Source organism: Lipotes vexillifer, unplaced genomic scaffold (genome assembly GCF_000442215.2).
Source record: "Lipotes vexillifer unplaced genomic scaffold, Lipotes_vexillifer_v1.1 scaffold311, whole genome shotgun sequence".
NCBI lineage: Eukaryota > Metazoa > Chordata > Mammalia > Artiodactyla > Lipotidae > Lipotes > Lipotes vexillifer.
This window is the reverse complement of record NW_006791012.1, coordinates 5881828-5899249: the sequence shown is the minus strand read 5'-3', so window position 1 is coordinate 5899249 and position 17422 is coordinate 5881828. Positions and strand designations below refer to the sequence as shown.

At 36.1% G+C, this 17422-nt stretch overlaps 1 protein-coding gene across 3 annotated transcripts in view; it reads left to right on the top strand.

Moving 5' to 3' along the window:
- The window catches only part of EHBP1 (EH domain binding protein 1), a 361704-nt gene that overhangs the window by 48560 nt on the left and 295722 nt on the right, over nucleotides 1-17422 (top strand). For all 3 annotated transcript variants that reach the window (XM_007464127.1, XM_007464125.1, XM_007464126.1), the window contains one exon: nucleotides 12714-12771. In XM_007464127.1, coding sequence (XP_007464189.1) covers nucleotides 12714-12771 — 58 coding nt within the window. The remainder of the gene's footprint in view (nucleotides 1-12713; nucleotides 12772-17422) is intronic.

The following is a 17422-nucleotide window of genomic DNA, read 5'->3' as shown; positions in this document are numbered from 1 at the left end:
GTGGCCTTTTGGTCTGGCTTCTTTCACTTAGCATGTTTTTGAGGCTCATCCATGTTGTAACAAGTGTCAGTATGTTATTCATTTTTATGGCCAAATAATACTTCATTGCATGGATATACCACATTTTGTTTACCTGTACATCAGTCAATGGACATTTAAGTTGTTTCCATTTTTAGACTATTATGGATAATGCTGCTATGAACATTCATGTACAAGTTTTTGGGTATATACCTAGAATTGAAATCACTGAATGATATGGTAACTCTATGTTTAACTTTTTAAAAAAATTTTATTTTTTTCTGTCTCTTTTAATTGAAGTATAATTGCTGTACAATATTATATGTTACATGTGTACAGTATAGTGATTCATAATATTTAAACGTTATACTCCATTTATAGTTATTATAAATTATTGGCTATATTCCCTATGTTGTACAATATATCTTTGTAGTTTATTTTATATCTAATATTTTGTACCTCTTATCACCTACCACTATATTGCCCCTCCCCTCTTCCCTCTCCCCACTAGTTTGTTCTCTATATCTGTGAGTCTGCTTCTTTTTTGTTATAGTCACTAGTTTGTTGTATTTTTTTAGGGCCCCCATATAGGTGATATCATTTGTCTTTCTCTGACTTATTTCACTTAACGTAATGCCCTCCAAGTCCATCCGTGTTGCTGCAAATGGCAAAATTTCTTTCTTTTTCTTAAGCCTGAGTACTATTCCATTGTATATATATACCACATTTTCTTTATCCATTCCTCTGTTGATGGGCACTTAGGTTGCTTCCATATCTTGACAATTGTAAATAATGCTGCTATGAACATTGTAGTGCAATGTTTAGAATTAGTGAATTTGTTTTTGTTTTTAGAAATTAGTGTTTTTCTTTTTAGTGTTAGTGTTTTTGTTTTTGTTTTTTAGAATTAGTGTTTTTGTTTTTGTTTAGAATTAGTGTTTTTGTTTTTGTTTTTTACATATATGCAGGAGTGGAATTGCTCCGTCATATGGTAGTTCTGTTTTTAGTTTTTTTGAGGAATTTCCATACTGTTTCCCATAGGCCGAACCAATTTACATCCTCACCAGCAATGTAGGAGGGTTCCCTTTTCTCCACATCCTTGTTAACATTTGTTATTTGTGTTCTTTTTGATGATAGCCATTCTGACAGGTGTGAGGTGATATCTCATTGTGGTTTTGATTTGCAGTTCCCTGATGATTAGTAAGCGACATTGAACATCTTCTCAAGTGCCTGTTTGGCCACCTTCATTTCCTCTTTAGAAAAATGTCTATTCACTTCTTCTGCCTATTTTTTAATTCAGTTGTTTGTTTGTTTTTAATTTTGAGTTGTATTAGCTGTTCATATATGTTGGATATTAATCCCTTATCCATCTTATCATTTGCAAATATCTTGTCCCAGTCAGTAAGTTGTCTTTTCAGTTTGTCCATGGTTTCCTTTGCTGTGCAAAAGCTTCTAAGTTTAATTGGGTCCCCTTTATTTATTTTTGCTTTTATTTCTTTGCTTTAGGGATGGATCCAAAAACATATTGCTGTGATTTATGTCAAAGAGTGTTCTGCCTATGTTTTCCTCTAGGAGTTTTATAGTATCCAATCTTACATTTAGGTCTTTAATCCATTTTGAGTTTATTTTTGTATATGGTGTTAAGAGAATGTTCTATTGATAATTTCATTCTTTTACATGTAGCTGTCCATTTTTCCCAGCACCACTTATTGTAGAGACTGTCTTTTCTCCATTGTATATCCTTGCCTCTTTTGTCATAAATTAATTGAGCATAAGCATGTGGGTTTATTTCTGGGCTCCCTATCCTGTTCCATATGTTTAACTTTTTGAAGAACTGCCAAACTGTTATACACAGCAGCTACACTACTTACAATCCCACCAGCCATGTGTAAGGGTTCCAATTTTAACATATCTTCATCAACAGTTGTTATTATCTATCTTTTTGATATAGTCTTCCTGATAGGTGTGTGAAGTGGTATTTCATTGTTCAACTACATACTTTCAACTTTTTCTTTTAACCTTTTGATTTTAGACTTTATCTATTAGCTTCTTGATATGGTAGGTGAGGGTTTAGCTGTCTACCACTTCCTCCCCGAAGCATACTTACCCTTCCCTTTCCCCATCCTTCCTAGTCTCCAATCAGCTCTACCAGAGCTAGGTCAGAATTCATTGTTATGACTTAGTATTGTTTACATTGAGCGCCATGGCATTATGATTACATTTTCTTTCTTTTGATTTTTCTTGGGTTAAAAATTACTTTTTTCCCCTTTCCCCTCATGTATATATCATTATTATTTCCAGATTTTTCTGTCAGCCTCTCAATATCCTTCTCAAAACAGTTAAACATTGGTGACTCATCAATTCCTTTTTCTCCTGGAGTCTTTCAGTGTCCTATTCCACTTTGGAATGATTTCTTTCTAGGCCTGTGGCATAGATGACATCTTGAGACCTTTTTTCACTGTCATCTTGGGAAATTAGTGAGACTTTTAACCTCTGGGTTGATCTAAATTTCTAGTCTTTTCTCTCCCATTGAACATCTCTGTTACTTTATTCTAAATGTGGAAGATTTCCTCAACTTTATCTTCAAACTCTTCAATTTTTACTTTCCTAAATGAAAAAGGATGACATAACATAATTTCCAGATTTCTTTACTATTCTTTAAATTTTCCCTTTATATTTTTCATGGGTACAGTATCTTCTGTATTTCCAAGGATATTAGTGATAATGTCTTCAGTTTCTTTCAAGTTTCTTTTTTCTCTCTTTTAGCCACTTGCCTTTTATATTAGAAACTTTCCTCACATGATCCTTCGTTTGTTCACATTTAAGAGGGAGACTATACAAAGCTGTTTGGAAGCATAGACACGGGATGGTTGCTAACATTATCTGAAAATTTGCTGAAGGACAGGCACTAATCTAAGTACTTTATTTGCATTATCTTAACAGATCTTTACATTGGTCCTGTGAGGTTCTGATTTCACAAATGAGGAACATCTTGAGGCTTAGATGGTACAACCTGAAGGAGGGGAACCCAGATCTGTCTGCCTTCATATGATTTTTTTATCCATGATATTCTGTTTCCCTGCCTCCCTCCCAGTAAATGATTTGTGAATACCAGGAAAACGCTTTATGAATACCAGGAAAACTCTTGAGAACCTTAAAGTCAGATAGAAACAAGACAGACAAATGTAATCATCCAAACACAAAATGACAGCAATTACAGAATTGTGTTGAGAGAAAATGGTGAATATGATTGTTTAGGAGGGCTGGGGAATGGTCTGAGTGATGTATCCTTTTTTTTTCTACTAATCTCTTTTCCAGGAAGCCTGGTACATGACTTGGAAATATTAATATTTATGTGAGTGACATGTGAGGCTTGTTCAAACAGGACTAGAATAAAAGAAGTAGTAAGTAATACACTAAATTAAAGGAAGCATCATGGGTGATTTTATAAAACAGTAAAGAAAGTAGAACGTATTATTTGGGAAGGTCAGTATTGCACACATGATACAGCAGTGATTGATTATAATGCTATTTCTCTCAAATATCTTTATATTAGAAATTATAAACCCTTTATACTGTTTAATAGTATGGCAAAAAAATTATATATACATGTGTGTGTATTTTTTGATGGCCTCTCAGGAAGTTTACTCAGCTCAAGTTTGTCAAACTGCACTTCCTCAGTTTGAATGGTGCTGTTCCTAAATACATAGCTATTAGAATCCCTGTCAGCAAAAGTCCATATGTGTCACCAGTTAAACATTTTTAACCAAAAGCAATCACTCTGTGAAAATATTTTAAAGATGGTAGGAAGAGGCAAAATATAATTTTTTTAAAAAATATTTTTGAGTGACAAAGATTTACATCTCTTATTATTAGAACTGTCCTTTCATTTTTACAGAAAAGAAATATATCCTGTGTATGTGTACTTTGTCTTGTAGAATTTTTTTTCCTATTGAATTAATTATTACAGCTTGCTAAATAACTCTTGTGAAGTAAGCATAAAGGAGTATAATTAACTGGAGCTACAAGCAGTGATAGTACAATAGGAGGCAGGTGTACCTACTGAAGGATAAAAATAATTACTTGAGAAATAGTTAAGTTAGAGTATTTCTGTGATAAGACAGTTTTCCCCCTTTCGTTTCAATATTCACAACATCCCACCATGAAATGTTCAGTTATGGCTAAGAGCCCTTTCCCCTGAAAGGAATAACCTTGTTATTTAGTGAAGTACCTATTCACATTAACATCAGGGTTAATATTGTGAGCTTTCTTTTCCTCATTGTAAGCATATCCTGTATTCTTTTTTTTTTTTTTTTTGCGGTACACGGGCGTCTCACTGTTGTGGCCTCTCCCGTTGCGGAGCACAGGCTCCGGACGCGCAGGCTCAGCGGCCATGGCTCACGGGCCTAGCCGCTCCGCGGCATGTGGGATCTTCCTGGTCCGGGGCGCGAACCCGCGTCCCCTGCATCGGCAGGTGGACTCTCAACCACTGCGCCACCAGGGAAGCCCCTCCTGTATTCTTTGGTGAGAGGAATATGCTGTACTTTTTGTGTTCTAAAGACTTATGATTCCTCATTTATAATTTAGGAAAAGCTCAAAGGCATAAATATTAATTACTAAGTTCTGAGGTATAGCTGTCTTTTATCTTCGGAAACATCAATTTCATATATGTGAAAACCGGTAGGACATAAAAAGGTTAAATTTGGTCTCAGCACTTTGCAGTGTAAGCTTCTACAAGACAGCAACTGCTTTATTGTTATGTATGTGTGTCTTTTGAATTTTCTATATGTTGAGGAGTTATTGTAGCAGACACACCCCCAAATCAAAGTGGTTTGACCCAATAAAAGTTCATTTCTTGCTCCCTTTTCAGTCTAGAGAGGTTGGCTGGACTTTCACGTGGTCATTCAGGAGCCCATGCACCTTTTATCTTATGACTCTGCCCTCCTTTGCTTTCTGGAATCCTCTCCATTCAGCTGGTGTGGAGAAGGCCTACTCATTTATTATCCACTCTCCTCCAGAAGCGACACCGGTGGTGAGAGGTATCATGTAGTTCCATCGCAGTGTCAGCATGCTGGGAGTGGTGATGGTGGTTGGGGACAAGGGGCTTCCTGCAACATCTCCCAGGTTTAACGTTGTGCTTTGGACAGGGAGCCTGAATCTTCGGTGGTTCATTTACTGCTCTGCTAAAAGATACTACTTCCCCTTTCATAATATTATTCAAAGGTGGTAATATTAACTACCTCTAGGTTGTCAGAAAACAGGAGGCAAAGGACTCCGTGCCACAAATTCTTTACCCTATTCTTTAATTTCTCATTTCATTTTAAACCACAAAATATTTAACCAATTTGAGTCATTTAATCATATGGACACTGAATCATAGTTTTAGAACAAGCTGAGGTCTTAGTACAGTCTCTTCATTTGATAAATTAGGGAATAGGCTCAGAGATATGGAGAGGCATTCCTAAGGTCACTACATGCCAGAACTAGGAAAAACAAGTTTCCCAACCTCCAGTCTAGTATTCTCTCCTCTGTACTATGTCATCTTTGAGGAGCCTTCTTTTACAAATTCATATCTCCTAAATTAATACAAATTGTTTCCCCAGTTTTCTTTCCTTTGACTACCTTCCTAAGGTACTTACCCTGGAGAAAGGGGGATTTTAATTGATATAGAAGAGAATTAGTGATCTGAAAAGCATTTGTCATATTGTTATTGTTGGGTCCTGTAATGGAGTGCCATACTGACTTTGCAGGCCCAAGGAAGAATGCCCCAGACATTGGAGGGGCTGCAGGTAAAGGAGGGCTGCAGAGTCAAGTGTGGCCTCTTCCAAAATTTTGTCTATGGCCAGCTCAGACCTTAGGGAACATTTATGTTAACTTAAGACAAAGAATACACCTCTTCCACTTCTGTTGACTTAGAAAACAGATTAATTCAGCTGAGAGGTCTTTAAATTCAATGCAACTTTTCGCTAATGATTAGAGAAACACAAATCAAAACTACAATGAGGTATCACCTTATACCAGTCAAAATGGCTATCATCAAAAAATCCACAAACAATAAATGCTGGAGAAGGTGTGGAGAGAAGGGAACCCTGCTACACTGTTGGTGGAAATGTAAATTGATACAGCCACTATGGAGAACAGAACTAAAAATAGAGCTACCATATGACCCTGCAATCCCACTTCTGGATGTATATCCAGAGAACATGGTCCGAAAGGATACATGCACCCCAGTGTTCATTGCAGCATTGTTTACAATAGCCAAGACATGGAAGCAACCTAAATGTCCATCAGCAGAGGAAGGGATAATGAAGATGTGGTGCATATATTATACAATGGAATATTACTCAGTCATAAAAAAGAATGAAATAATGCAGCAACATGGGTGGACCTAGAGATTGTCATACTGAGTGAAGTAAGTCAGACAGAAAAAGAGAAATATCCTATGATATCGCTTATATGTGGAATCTAAAAAGAAATTATACAAATGAATGTATTTACAAAACAGAAACGGACTCACAGACTTAGAGAATGAACTTATGGTTACCAGTGTGGGAAAGATGGAGGGAAGGGATAGTTAGGGAGTTTGGGACTGACATGTACACACTACTATATTTAAAAAGGATAACCAACAAGGACCTACTGTATAGTACAGGGAACTTTGCTGAATGTTATGTGGCAGCCTGGATGGGAGGGGAGTCTTGGGGAGAATGGATACATGTATATGTATGGCTGAGTCTCTTTGCTGTGCACCTGAAACTATCATAACATTGTTAATTGGCTATACTCCAATATAAAATAAAAAGTTTAAAAATAAAATAAATACAATGAAATTTTAAAATTTAATTGTTTAATTCTGTCTGTTCATACGTAATTCCAAACTTAAAAGTGCTATTTTAAATAACTCCCCCCCACACATTTAAATAATTCCCCACCATAAAGTAATATAAATTCATTGTAGAAAATACAGAAAAGTATATTCTTTAAATGACATGTAATTTCATTTCTTAATAGTAACCACAGTTATCTCAGGTTGTGCCTGGAGTTGGGTAGTTGGTTTAATTGTTTGTGTCTCCACTAGAATGTAAACTTCCAGAGGATCAAGGCTTGTCTTCTTTTGTCTTTTCATCTCCATGGCTCACCACAGTGCCAGGAATGTAATAGGCATTCAATAAAATATTTGTTGAATGCTTATTATGATTCTGGAGAGTGATGAAGCTGGTTTTCATGTGATGGTTTTGGAATTTTTCTCATGGCTTTTCAGTCTCACCTCACACAAGTGACATACATGCAAGAGTAGGAAAGAGTAAAGGAATCTAAATTTAAGCCAGAAATGTTTTTCTTTAAATTTACTTTGATCACAGTAGATCACTAGTGGCAAAGAGAAGGGCCCAAAACTTAGTTGCAGACAAAAAGATACAGTTTATTGCTTTATAAGCTGGTTCATTGTAGCTCTCATATCTTTTCCTCCTTCCACTTCCATTTTCCTCCTGTCCTTCCTCCTCTACAGAATTTAGCATTAGGACTATAGTGTGAGATAAGTCTAGCCACCTTCAGATTCAACTTGTTGCCTTTTAAGGACTCTGAGGGTAGGACAGAAGGTCGATTTTTATTTCATTCATTCATTCATTCATGTTTTGGCCACACTGCCTGGCATGTGGGATCTCAGTTCCCCGACCAGGGATCAAACCCATCCCCCCTGCAGTGGAAGCGTGGAGTCTCAACCACTGGACTGCCAGGGAAGTCCCTTATTTTTAACTGTAAAGTTTCCTCTGCTGCGTAAGCCCACTAAAAAACTACAAATTTTCCAGTGGAACTCAGGCAGTGTGTCTGTGTACATTTTATGTGTATGTATATAAAATGTTTATATATGTAAATATCTGTATATAAATATATGTGTGTATGTTTATATATCTGTATGTGTAGTGCTACCTGGTTACTTAGGTAATAGGGTAGAAATGTTAAGTACGTGATTGTTAGATTCTCTCTAAAATCTGGGCTCTATTAGGTTGTCTTGACTTTTTTGATAGAAAGTTATATAGATTCTTTGGTAGTTGGATAAAACTCTCACAATTGCTCTATCCCTGGCCTCTTGGGAGCACATAAGTAAATATTTAATGGTTCTTTTCTAGTACAGCATGGATGCTTAAAATATTAATTGTGGTCAACCAGTTGTGTGGTTTTTGGTGTTCTTCTATGAGAACAATAAAAGCACAGTTCTTTTTTTTAGAACATTCTGCCTTGCTTTGCCCCTGATAATGTAAAGGTGGACTGATTTCTAATGAAGACATTATAAAAATTGGACATGACTTAGAATTACAAAAAAGTTTATTCATCTCTGGAGGCATTCTTAAATAAGTAATTTATGTTATATTTACATACTTGGAACTTTAGGCATATAGGTTAGGAGACCACCCTTCCTAATTTTTTACAGTAAGTGGCTTCCCTTTTCTGAAGCACAAGATCAGAACGGGTTGAGGGAAGGGAGATGCTGAGAGGCCAAGTTAGGTGGAGGTAACTGTGCAGGTGGCACTAGGACAATATCATGGAGGGGGAGACACCCTCACTGCCATCACAACTAATACCTCACTAATGTTCCAAGTCGGGAGGTGTGGGGATTGCTTTGCACTCTCCCTTCCCAGGAGATTCCACTGTGCAGCCAAGGTGAGGATGCTTGCAAAGCTCAAATAAGCTGCAGAGAGAATGTATTATGTAGCTACAGGCTTTAGTTGGACCTCATCAATTATAATTAACCAATTGGGAATTCCTGGATGAAATTTAAGGTTCATTCAGTAGTGAATGTACATCGAGCCTCAATCTTGTACCAGATTCTTATTAGTTACTAGGAATAGAAAGATAAATAAGATATGGTTGATAAAGGAGCACAGTCTAGTGGAGGAGATAGAAATAATAACAAATGATGTAATACAGGGCGCATAGGATATTAAAAAAAGAGGTGTCTAGGGTATTACTGGAAATACAGTAGAAGGAGCAGTTAACTCTGCCTAAGGTTTAGGATGTGGGATGAAGTGGGAATGAAATGAGAAATGGTCAGGTTTTCACAGAGGAAGCGATGAATGAAGTTTATCAGGTAGAAAAGGAGAGAAAAGAGGAGGTTTTAAAAAAAGTTTGTAACATGCAAAGATGTGAAGAAATTGAATAAGTGTTCAGGGATTAGTTGGAAAGCAAGATGCCTTTGAGCTATTTGTAGGTTTTGCATCTAGAAAAGTAGATCAGAGTCAGGTGGTGAAGTGCCTTATAAACCACATTCAGGAATATGGATGTTATCTTGCATGCTATGGTGTCACAGGGTCAAATGCATACAGGGACTAAGTAGATCATCTTAAGAGTGAAGCTGGTCAGGTGTGAAGCAGTTGATAGCATTGGAGGCTCTAGTAATCTGGATAGCATGGACCTTGTTTAAAGGCATTTAAGTAAGAAATGTTTTTTAAAGTTTAAATTTAAACTAAAATGGAATACTATTTAGGTCAAATAAATCTGTGAAATTCAACCTTCAAGTGCCAGTCTGTAGTACCTTCAGTATAAGAGCCCAGTAAGGATAATAAGGAAAATCGGTAAGATCTTTATAGCATTTCTAAAGAAGTATTGCAGAAATATAACTAAGAGTTGAGGTTGGGCTGGAAATGTGGAGGTGAGAACATAGTAAAAAGGTTAGTGTAGTAATCTAGGTAAAGTGTTCCAGCAAGCCACCAATGCTTTCAAATAAGGTAGCTTGCACTGATTGCCTACTCAGTCCCTCTGCTGTTAAGCTGCCATCATTGATCATACCCTCTGCCCAGCTCTGTTGTCATGTTGCTATACTGCTCCCCATCTTCATGTCATTTGTCCTGTTCTACTTCTCTGTGTGTTGAACAAGGTTTTGTTTGTTTCTCGATTGGTTCAGATTCTTAGATGAACACTCTGATGTTTCATAGAAACTTTCTTCTATTTCATCTGTAATTTAGCACTTTGGCATCTGGCTCCTGCTCCCAACATCTCACGCTGGAAAGATTCACCAAAGCAAGCTACTGGTTTTTACAATTGTTGTCTTCAAAGCCTGACACTCTTTGGGAACTGGTTTCGTCTTGGGTGGAGAACCACCATTTTTCTTTTTTATACTATGCTGGTTACTATCACCATCAGAAACACACTGCATTTGTTTAGAAGATGCCTTGATGAAATAGTTTCATTGGAACCTTACTTTTGTTTTTTTGTCTACTCTTGTTTTCTTCAGGTCCTATCACTGAAAATGAACAAGTATTAACATTTTGCCACATTTATATTGCTTCTTGCATCCTCCTCCTTCCTCTATTTAGCTGGGTTATATAGATTGTAAACTCTTAGTCTTTTATTTCTTAAATGGTAGTTTAGCCAATATGAAACTCCAGGATGGTATCTATTTTCCCTTAGCACTTGAAGATCATTAGCTTCATTGTATTTTGGGCGCTGTTGCTGCTAAGAAGTTGTTGTCAGCATAATTACGCCTTTGCTGGTAACCTATCTTTTCTTTTTTGATTTTTCTCTTTATTCTTGCTGTTCCGTAGTTTGATTGCAAGGTATTTAGATATAGATTAGTTTTTTATTTATCCTGTGTATTTGTTAATATATATTTTCAACCTAAGGACTCCTATCTTTATTGGAACATTCTTAGCCTTTTCTCCTTAGTATTGCCTCTGCCATTCCCACTATTCTAAACTTCTAGAATTTCTTTTTTCTTTTTTTTAAAAATAAATTTATTTATTTATTTTTGGCTGCTTTGGGTCTTTGTTGCTGTGCGCGGGCTTTCTCTAGTTGCGGCGAGCAGGGGCTACTCTTTCATTGTGGTGTGCAGGCTTCTCATTGTGGTGGCTTCTCTTGTTGCGGCGCGCGGGCTGTAGGCATGCGGGCTTCAGTAGTTGTGGCACATGGGCTCTAGAGTGAAGGCTCAGTAGTTGTGGCGCACGAGATTAGTTGTTCTGCGGCATGTGGGATCTTCCCGGACCAGGGTTGGAACCCGTGTCCCCTGCATTGGCAGGCAGATTCTTAACCACTGCACCACCAGGGAAGCCCTAGAATTTCTATTAGGTGTGTGTACTTCTCAATCTATCTTCTATGTCTCTTACCTTCTTTAAAAATATTATCACTTTATTTCTCTGTACTACATTCAGGGTCAGTTCCTCAGTAATATTTTTCATTAAATAACTGTTGCTCTTTGGACAGGTTTCTAGGTAAATCACTGGATCAGGAGTTTATGGCTGGTGACCTTTTATAATATATGTGTGTAGGTAGGAAGGTAAGTAGTTAGGTAGGTAGTTAAATAGGAGGACAGGTCATCTGCTGATAATGAAAGATACCAGGGTAAAATGAAGGAGACAGAGAAAGTGGTGAAGGTCACTGAGATGAGTAATATCATTCATTTCTTGGTTAAAAAGCTTTTATCTAAGATTTTTAAAAATAAAAATCTAAGTAAAAGAACTGATAATCATAGTTTTTATAGTTTCTCTAAGCATTAAAGAGAACTTAGTTGTATTAGCTGAAAATGTGAGTGTGTTTTGTTTTTAACTTTATGTTGGCAGAAGATAAAGAAGAGAGGTATGAGAATTAGAAGACCTGTATTTTATTTGGTCTTGGTTTTGCCAGAACTTTCGATGAGTTATGTAACTTTGCCAGAATGTACCTTGCCTATTTTTTGGTATTATATTGTTTATATGAAGATAGTTGAGATGATTGATCATAAAAAGTTTTTGAAAACCATAAGCATTGGTCATAAGATACAGAGATGCAAGAGTAGTGTAAACCACAGATTTAAATTATTTTGGAAGTATCATTTTTATGCTTATTTTCTCTAAATTAAAGTGGGTAATGTGTTAGAAATATAGTATTGTCTTAAAGGAGATTTTTTTTGCGGTACGCAGGCCTCTCACTATTGTGGCCTCTCCCGTTGCGGAGCACAGGCTCCGGACGTGCAGGCTCAGCAGCCATGGCTCACAGGCCCAGCCACTCCGCGGCATATGGGATCTTCCCAGACCAGGGCACGGACCCGTGTCCCCTGCATCGGCAGGCAGACTCTCAACCACTGCGCCACTGGGGAAGCCCCTGCTTTTCTTTTTAAAATAGTCTAAGTATTTTATTTTACTTGGTTGGTCCCAATGAATTTACTTGGTAAAGTATTTTTAGAAAAACATGTGGATGGGGCTTCCCTGGTGGCGCAGTGGTTGAGAGTCTGCCTGCTAATGCAGGGGACACGGGTTCGAGCCCTGGTCTGGGAGGATCCCACATGCCGCGGAGCAACTAGGCCTGTGAGCCACAACTACTGAGCCTGCGCATCTGGAGCCTGTGCTCCACAAGAGAGGCCGCAATAGTGAGAGGCCGGCGCACCGTGATGAAGAGTGGCCCCCACTTGCCACAACTAGAGATAGCCCTTGCTCAGAAATGAAGACCCAAAGCAGCAAAAATAAATAAATTAATTAATAAACTCCTATCCCCAAAATCTTAAAAAAAAAAAAAAAGAAAAACATGTGGATGAAATATTAGTCATTTAAATTAGATCATATCTGTATTCAACATCTACTATATATGAATAATTTATAGAGCTTTATTGTAAGTGCAACGGTTCTATGTAATCTAAAGCAGATGATTTTTTCTTCTTTTAAAGGCGCCAGAACTAAATTTTATTATTTGATTTAAGATAAATTATACGTAATCTTTTTCTTGTTTGGCAGGCAACCAGATAAACTGGTGGTAGTTTGGACGAGAAGAAGCCGAAGGAAGTCTTCCAAGGTTTGTCTGTTTTCTAAATTTCTTACCCAAATGTTGAATTTGACTTTTGGTCAAACTATTAAGCTTCTCTGGTCCCAGTGAAGAATATTTTAAAATATTACTTGATATTTTAGGTTATTTCTTATTATCTAATATACTAAAATGATTGATCAGGTGCTGTATGTAATCTTGTTACTGAAGTTCCTAAAGCAGGAGCCAGTTACCTGAGTTTTGATTTTGGATTTGGTAGCCTTGAATAACATAATAGTTATTTAACTTCTCTGTGCTAGGATATCATGAAATAATGATTAAATAAATATCACTTACAAAATTATACCTAGGATTACTTTATTCAGATTCCAAGAGGATTAAGTTAGGACACACTTAAGGAATGATAAGTTATCTGAGTCCATTGCTGGGTTACTGAAGAGGAGTTGGATTTTTCAAAGGTTTTAATTTTTTGTTCTTATGGCTTTGTGGGGAGTGGAACAGAATTTTATTTATTTATTTATAATTAAAAAAAAAATTTTTGGCTGTGTTGGATCTTCGTTGCTGCGCGTGGGCTTTCTGTAGGTGCGGCGAGCAGGGGCTACTCTTTGTTGCGGTGCATGGGCTTCTCATTGTGGTGACTTCTCTTGTGGCAGAGCACAGGTTCTAGGCGCACGGGCTTCAGTAGTTGCAGCACACGGGCTCAGTAGTTGTGGCTTGCGGGCTCTAGAGCACAGTCTCAGTAGTTGTGGCTCACAGACTTAGTTGCTCTGTGGCACGTGGGATCTTCCCGGACCAGGGCTCAAACCCCTGTCCCCTACGTTGGCAGGTGGATTCTTAATCACTGCACCACCAGGAAAGCCCAGAACAGAATTTTAAAATGTTCAGTAACAATTCTAGGTATTTTAAAAATTCCAATCTATAGACAAGTAAGTATGAGTATATTTTTATAAGTACACAATAACTATAAGCATGTTTATTGAATGTTGGTTTTTCCGTAAGTAGACTTATGTAAAGACAAGTTTATTCATTTTAACTGAAATTAAATTTAATTAAATTTCAGAATTAAAATTTTTTTAAGGGCATCTTTTTAAATTTTATTTTTATTGAATTAAAATTTATATACGGTATAAGTCACAGATCTTAAGTACACAATTTTATGAGTTTTGATCAATATGTAGTTGTATAATTACCACTCCTATCAAGATATAGACTATTTTCATCACCTTTTTCCTTTGAGTCCTCTTCCAGTCAATTCCCAATCCTTAGAAGCAACTACTAGTCCAATTTTTCTATCACCGTAGGCTATTTTTGCCTGTTCTTAAATTTCACATAAATAGAATCATACAAAAGTACTATTTTATGTCTGGTTTCTTTTGTACAGCATGTTTTCGAGATTTATTCATGGTATTGTGAATGTTGGTAGCTAACTTTTTTCATTGCTGAGCAGTATTCCATCATGCACATATACTGCAGTTTGATTTTTTATACATCTTTTGATGAACATTTGATTTGTTTCCAGTGAATATTCTGAGTATTCAACTATTGTGAATAAATCTGTTGTAAACATTACTGTTCAAGTATTTTGGGGGACAAATGTTTTCTCTTGGATGAATAACTTGGAATGGAATCAATGGGTAATAGGGTACATACATTTTGAACTTTTAATATACCCCCACCAGCAATATAGGAAAGGTCCAGTTGCTTCACCTCATGAATAGCATTTTCTTCAAAGCATACAGTTGTAGTTTGGGGGCATTATATTTTGGACATGTAATATTTTCTTATCTGTTTATGAGAAGGGGTTCTAAAAATAGACTTAGGGTCTTCTGTCAGTTTTGCTCAGTGGGTCTTAAGCTTTTGTGAAAAGGAACAATATTAGGCCATCCACTAAGTATGATAGAAGAATCTGAATGTAACTATAAACATTAGAAATTGACCCTAAATGTTTTTAGCTATCAACAAAAAGTGATGTCCCTCTTTTAGAAACTAGATACTAATTGTTTTCTTAAAACATTATGAAGCATAATGAAATACTTTAGATTAAAGGTCAATTCAGAATACCCATATTTGAAATTAAGTATGCTTTTAATTTAGTTACATTTTTGAAAGTCAGTCAAATAACTCTTAGGTCCAGATTCTATTTTATATTGTATTAAATATTGATTGAATCCAGATGGTGAAATACAAACATAGGCTACAGGTTGATTTTTCTCAAAATATAATATTTTCTAGAAGGAACTATTTCTTATTGGACTAATTTTCCAGTTGTGATGCTCTTAATATTTCAGATCCCTTCTGGATATTTTAGAATCATTATATTTTCTCTTGAAACATTATAGGTGTACTTTTGAAAAGTTTATGAGAACTTACAATGTGTTGTTTATTATAGCATATACATAATATGTTCATGTATATGTAAAATGCTGTTCTGTAAGTTGTTCATAACAGCTAAATAAGGACATAAAAATCAGTTCCAGAAGCAATGAAAGAAATTATAATGATATTATTGTGAAAATTAAACAAATAACTTTTCTTTAATCTTGAGAAGCTTGAGATCCATGGCATTTTGGAATTAAAAAAAATAAATAAAATTGTCCCCAGCTATTATTTTTTTTAAATTAGCTATCAGTTATATTAAATCCACAGACTAGAACCATTGTTTTCTTCTGAAAGACTCGCTTATGTTTTCTGACATTTTTCCTTTGAAATATTATTTGCTTGCTAAGTCCCTTTGAAATCACTTAGGGGGAAAACAGATTTCTGCAACCATTGGCCAGAAAATAGTCTAGTTTTTACTTTTAACTGTGTTTCTGGAAAGAGTTTGAACTACGCAGTAATTAATTTTCTTTGGTTATCTGTATAAGTTATTATTTATCTTGCCTGATTCTGAGTATATCTGCCCTTTTAAATTATTTTATTGAAGTATAGTTGATTATCTACCTTTTTTATATTGGTGGATTGAAATTTATAACTGACACCCGGATAACAGATTAGACAGTAAAATAATAAGGCACATTGCATTATTTAATTTAAAGTTTAGTTTTCAGTTTTTTGCTCACTTTCTTTGGGTACATGTCTATTTTTCTAGTTAAATATATAAAGAACTCATTGCTGAATCATTTTTTATTGAGAAAATAATAACCATGAGTAATTATCCCAATATGCAGCTTCCCCGCCTCTTATCCTCAAGCCATGGCATTTATAACAGAGATTTTTTCAGGCTGTAGTTGATTTGTATATGCTTAAATAAATTATTTTTCAGTACAGTGTTTGACAGTAGGAAGCAGGGAGATTGTGATAGTCAAGAAGAATTATGGCAGAGTAGTCTGTTACCTTAAATCTAGTTTTCTAAATTTAAACTCACAGAGAGATGGGAGAGTTCCAAAGGGAAACAAGAGCTTGAAAGTCCTCACCAGCTTTTGGATGGCATTACCACCTCTACTTCCCTGCTCTGTGGTTGTACTATAGCCTTTATCAATGTGCTGTGGTATCATGAAGGGGTGGGTATAGTTATAGAGTTTTGACTTATGACCATGATATGGACAACTCTAAGGTAAATTTATGTGTGACATCTTAAACCTATGGGTAGATGCAGTTTTATAAATTGAAAATCATCAATTTAAAAACTAAATTGACAGTTATAAATTTTCAGTGAAATATTTTGATTTTGTAGGAATCAGAAGTAACAAGTGAATATTTACTCTGTGTTTAGTTCCATATTAGGTACAAGTCTTTTAGGTAAGATATGATATGAAATAATTTGAAAATAAGGCATTTTATAGAGTCATTACTCAAAATTGAGAAATGTTACCTTTTCCTCAGGTCTGCCTTTGCTAAAGGATCTGTGATATGATTAAAAAGTGAAAAAAAATATGAATGGAACTGGATAATGTGGCTTCATCCTTTCTGCTGTTAACTGTACTAGGATGCTGGCAATGATTAAATAACCTGCCTTTCCTGACTCTACTAAGGAGCTAGCTAAATAGCTGTATGTGTTTTGTACCAAATTATTTTCTAGGGAAATCCTTTCTGTTACTCTGAATAAAAACTGATCAGGGTTCTTGTAGTGCTGATGAGTGCCAATATGAGATGCTTTTTAAAAAATAAAGTTAAGAACCTAAATTCCTGTCTCAGTTGATTTGTACAGTTAGATGTTTAATACTGCAGCTATTTTTAGTTACCTGTATTAGACTTTTCATTCTTTTTCTAGCTTCAGGTTCTTTAATTCTGTTTGAGGTAGAAGTTGTAGTAAGCTCTTCTGACTAGGAACACTTTTTTTTTTCCTTCATGTTTGCTGCTATGTATATCCATAGTTTCCTCTCCAGCAAAATTTACTGATTCTGTTTTCTGCCTAGTATATAATAATTAGCTAACATTATAAAGCTGGCATTGCCAGATACTCAGCTGGACTAATTGATATTGTTACACTGTCGTAACTTAGCTAGGTGTGCAGTCCCCAAAAAGACTATCAGAAAGCCAGAGCTCTGTCTTAGTTTGACCTTTTCTCTTTCTGGGAAGGGATGCTGGATAGAATGGTCAGAAAATGGCAGCATACTAGCAGCTTGGGAACTAGCACCTTTCCATCTCTTTTTATTAGAAAAAAGAAAGAGGGCTTCCCTGGTGGCGCAGTGGTTGGGAGTCCGCCTGCCGGTGCAGGGGACACGGGTTCATGCCCCGGTCC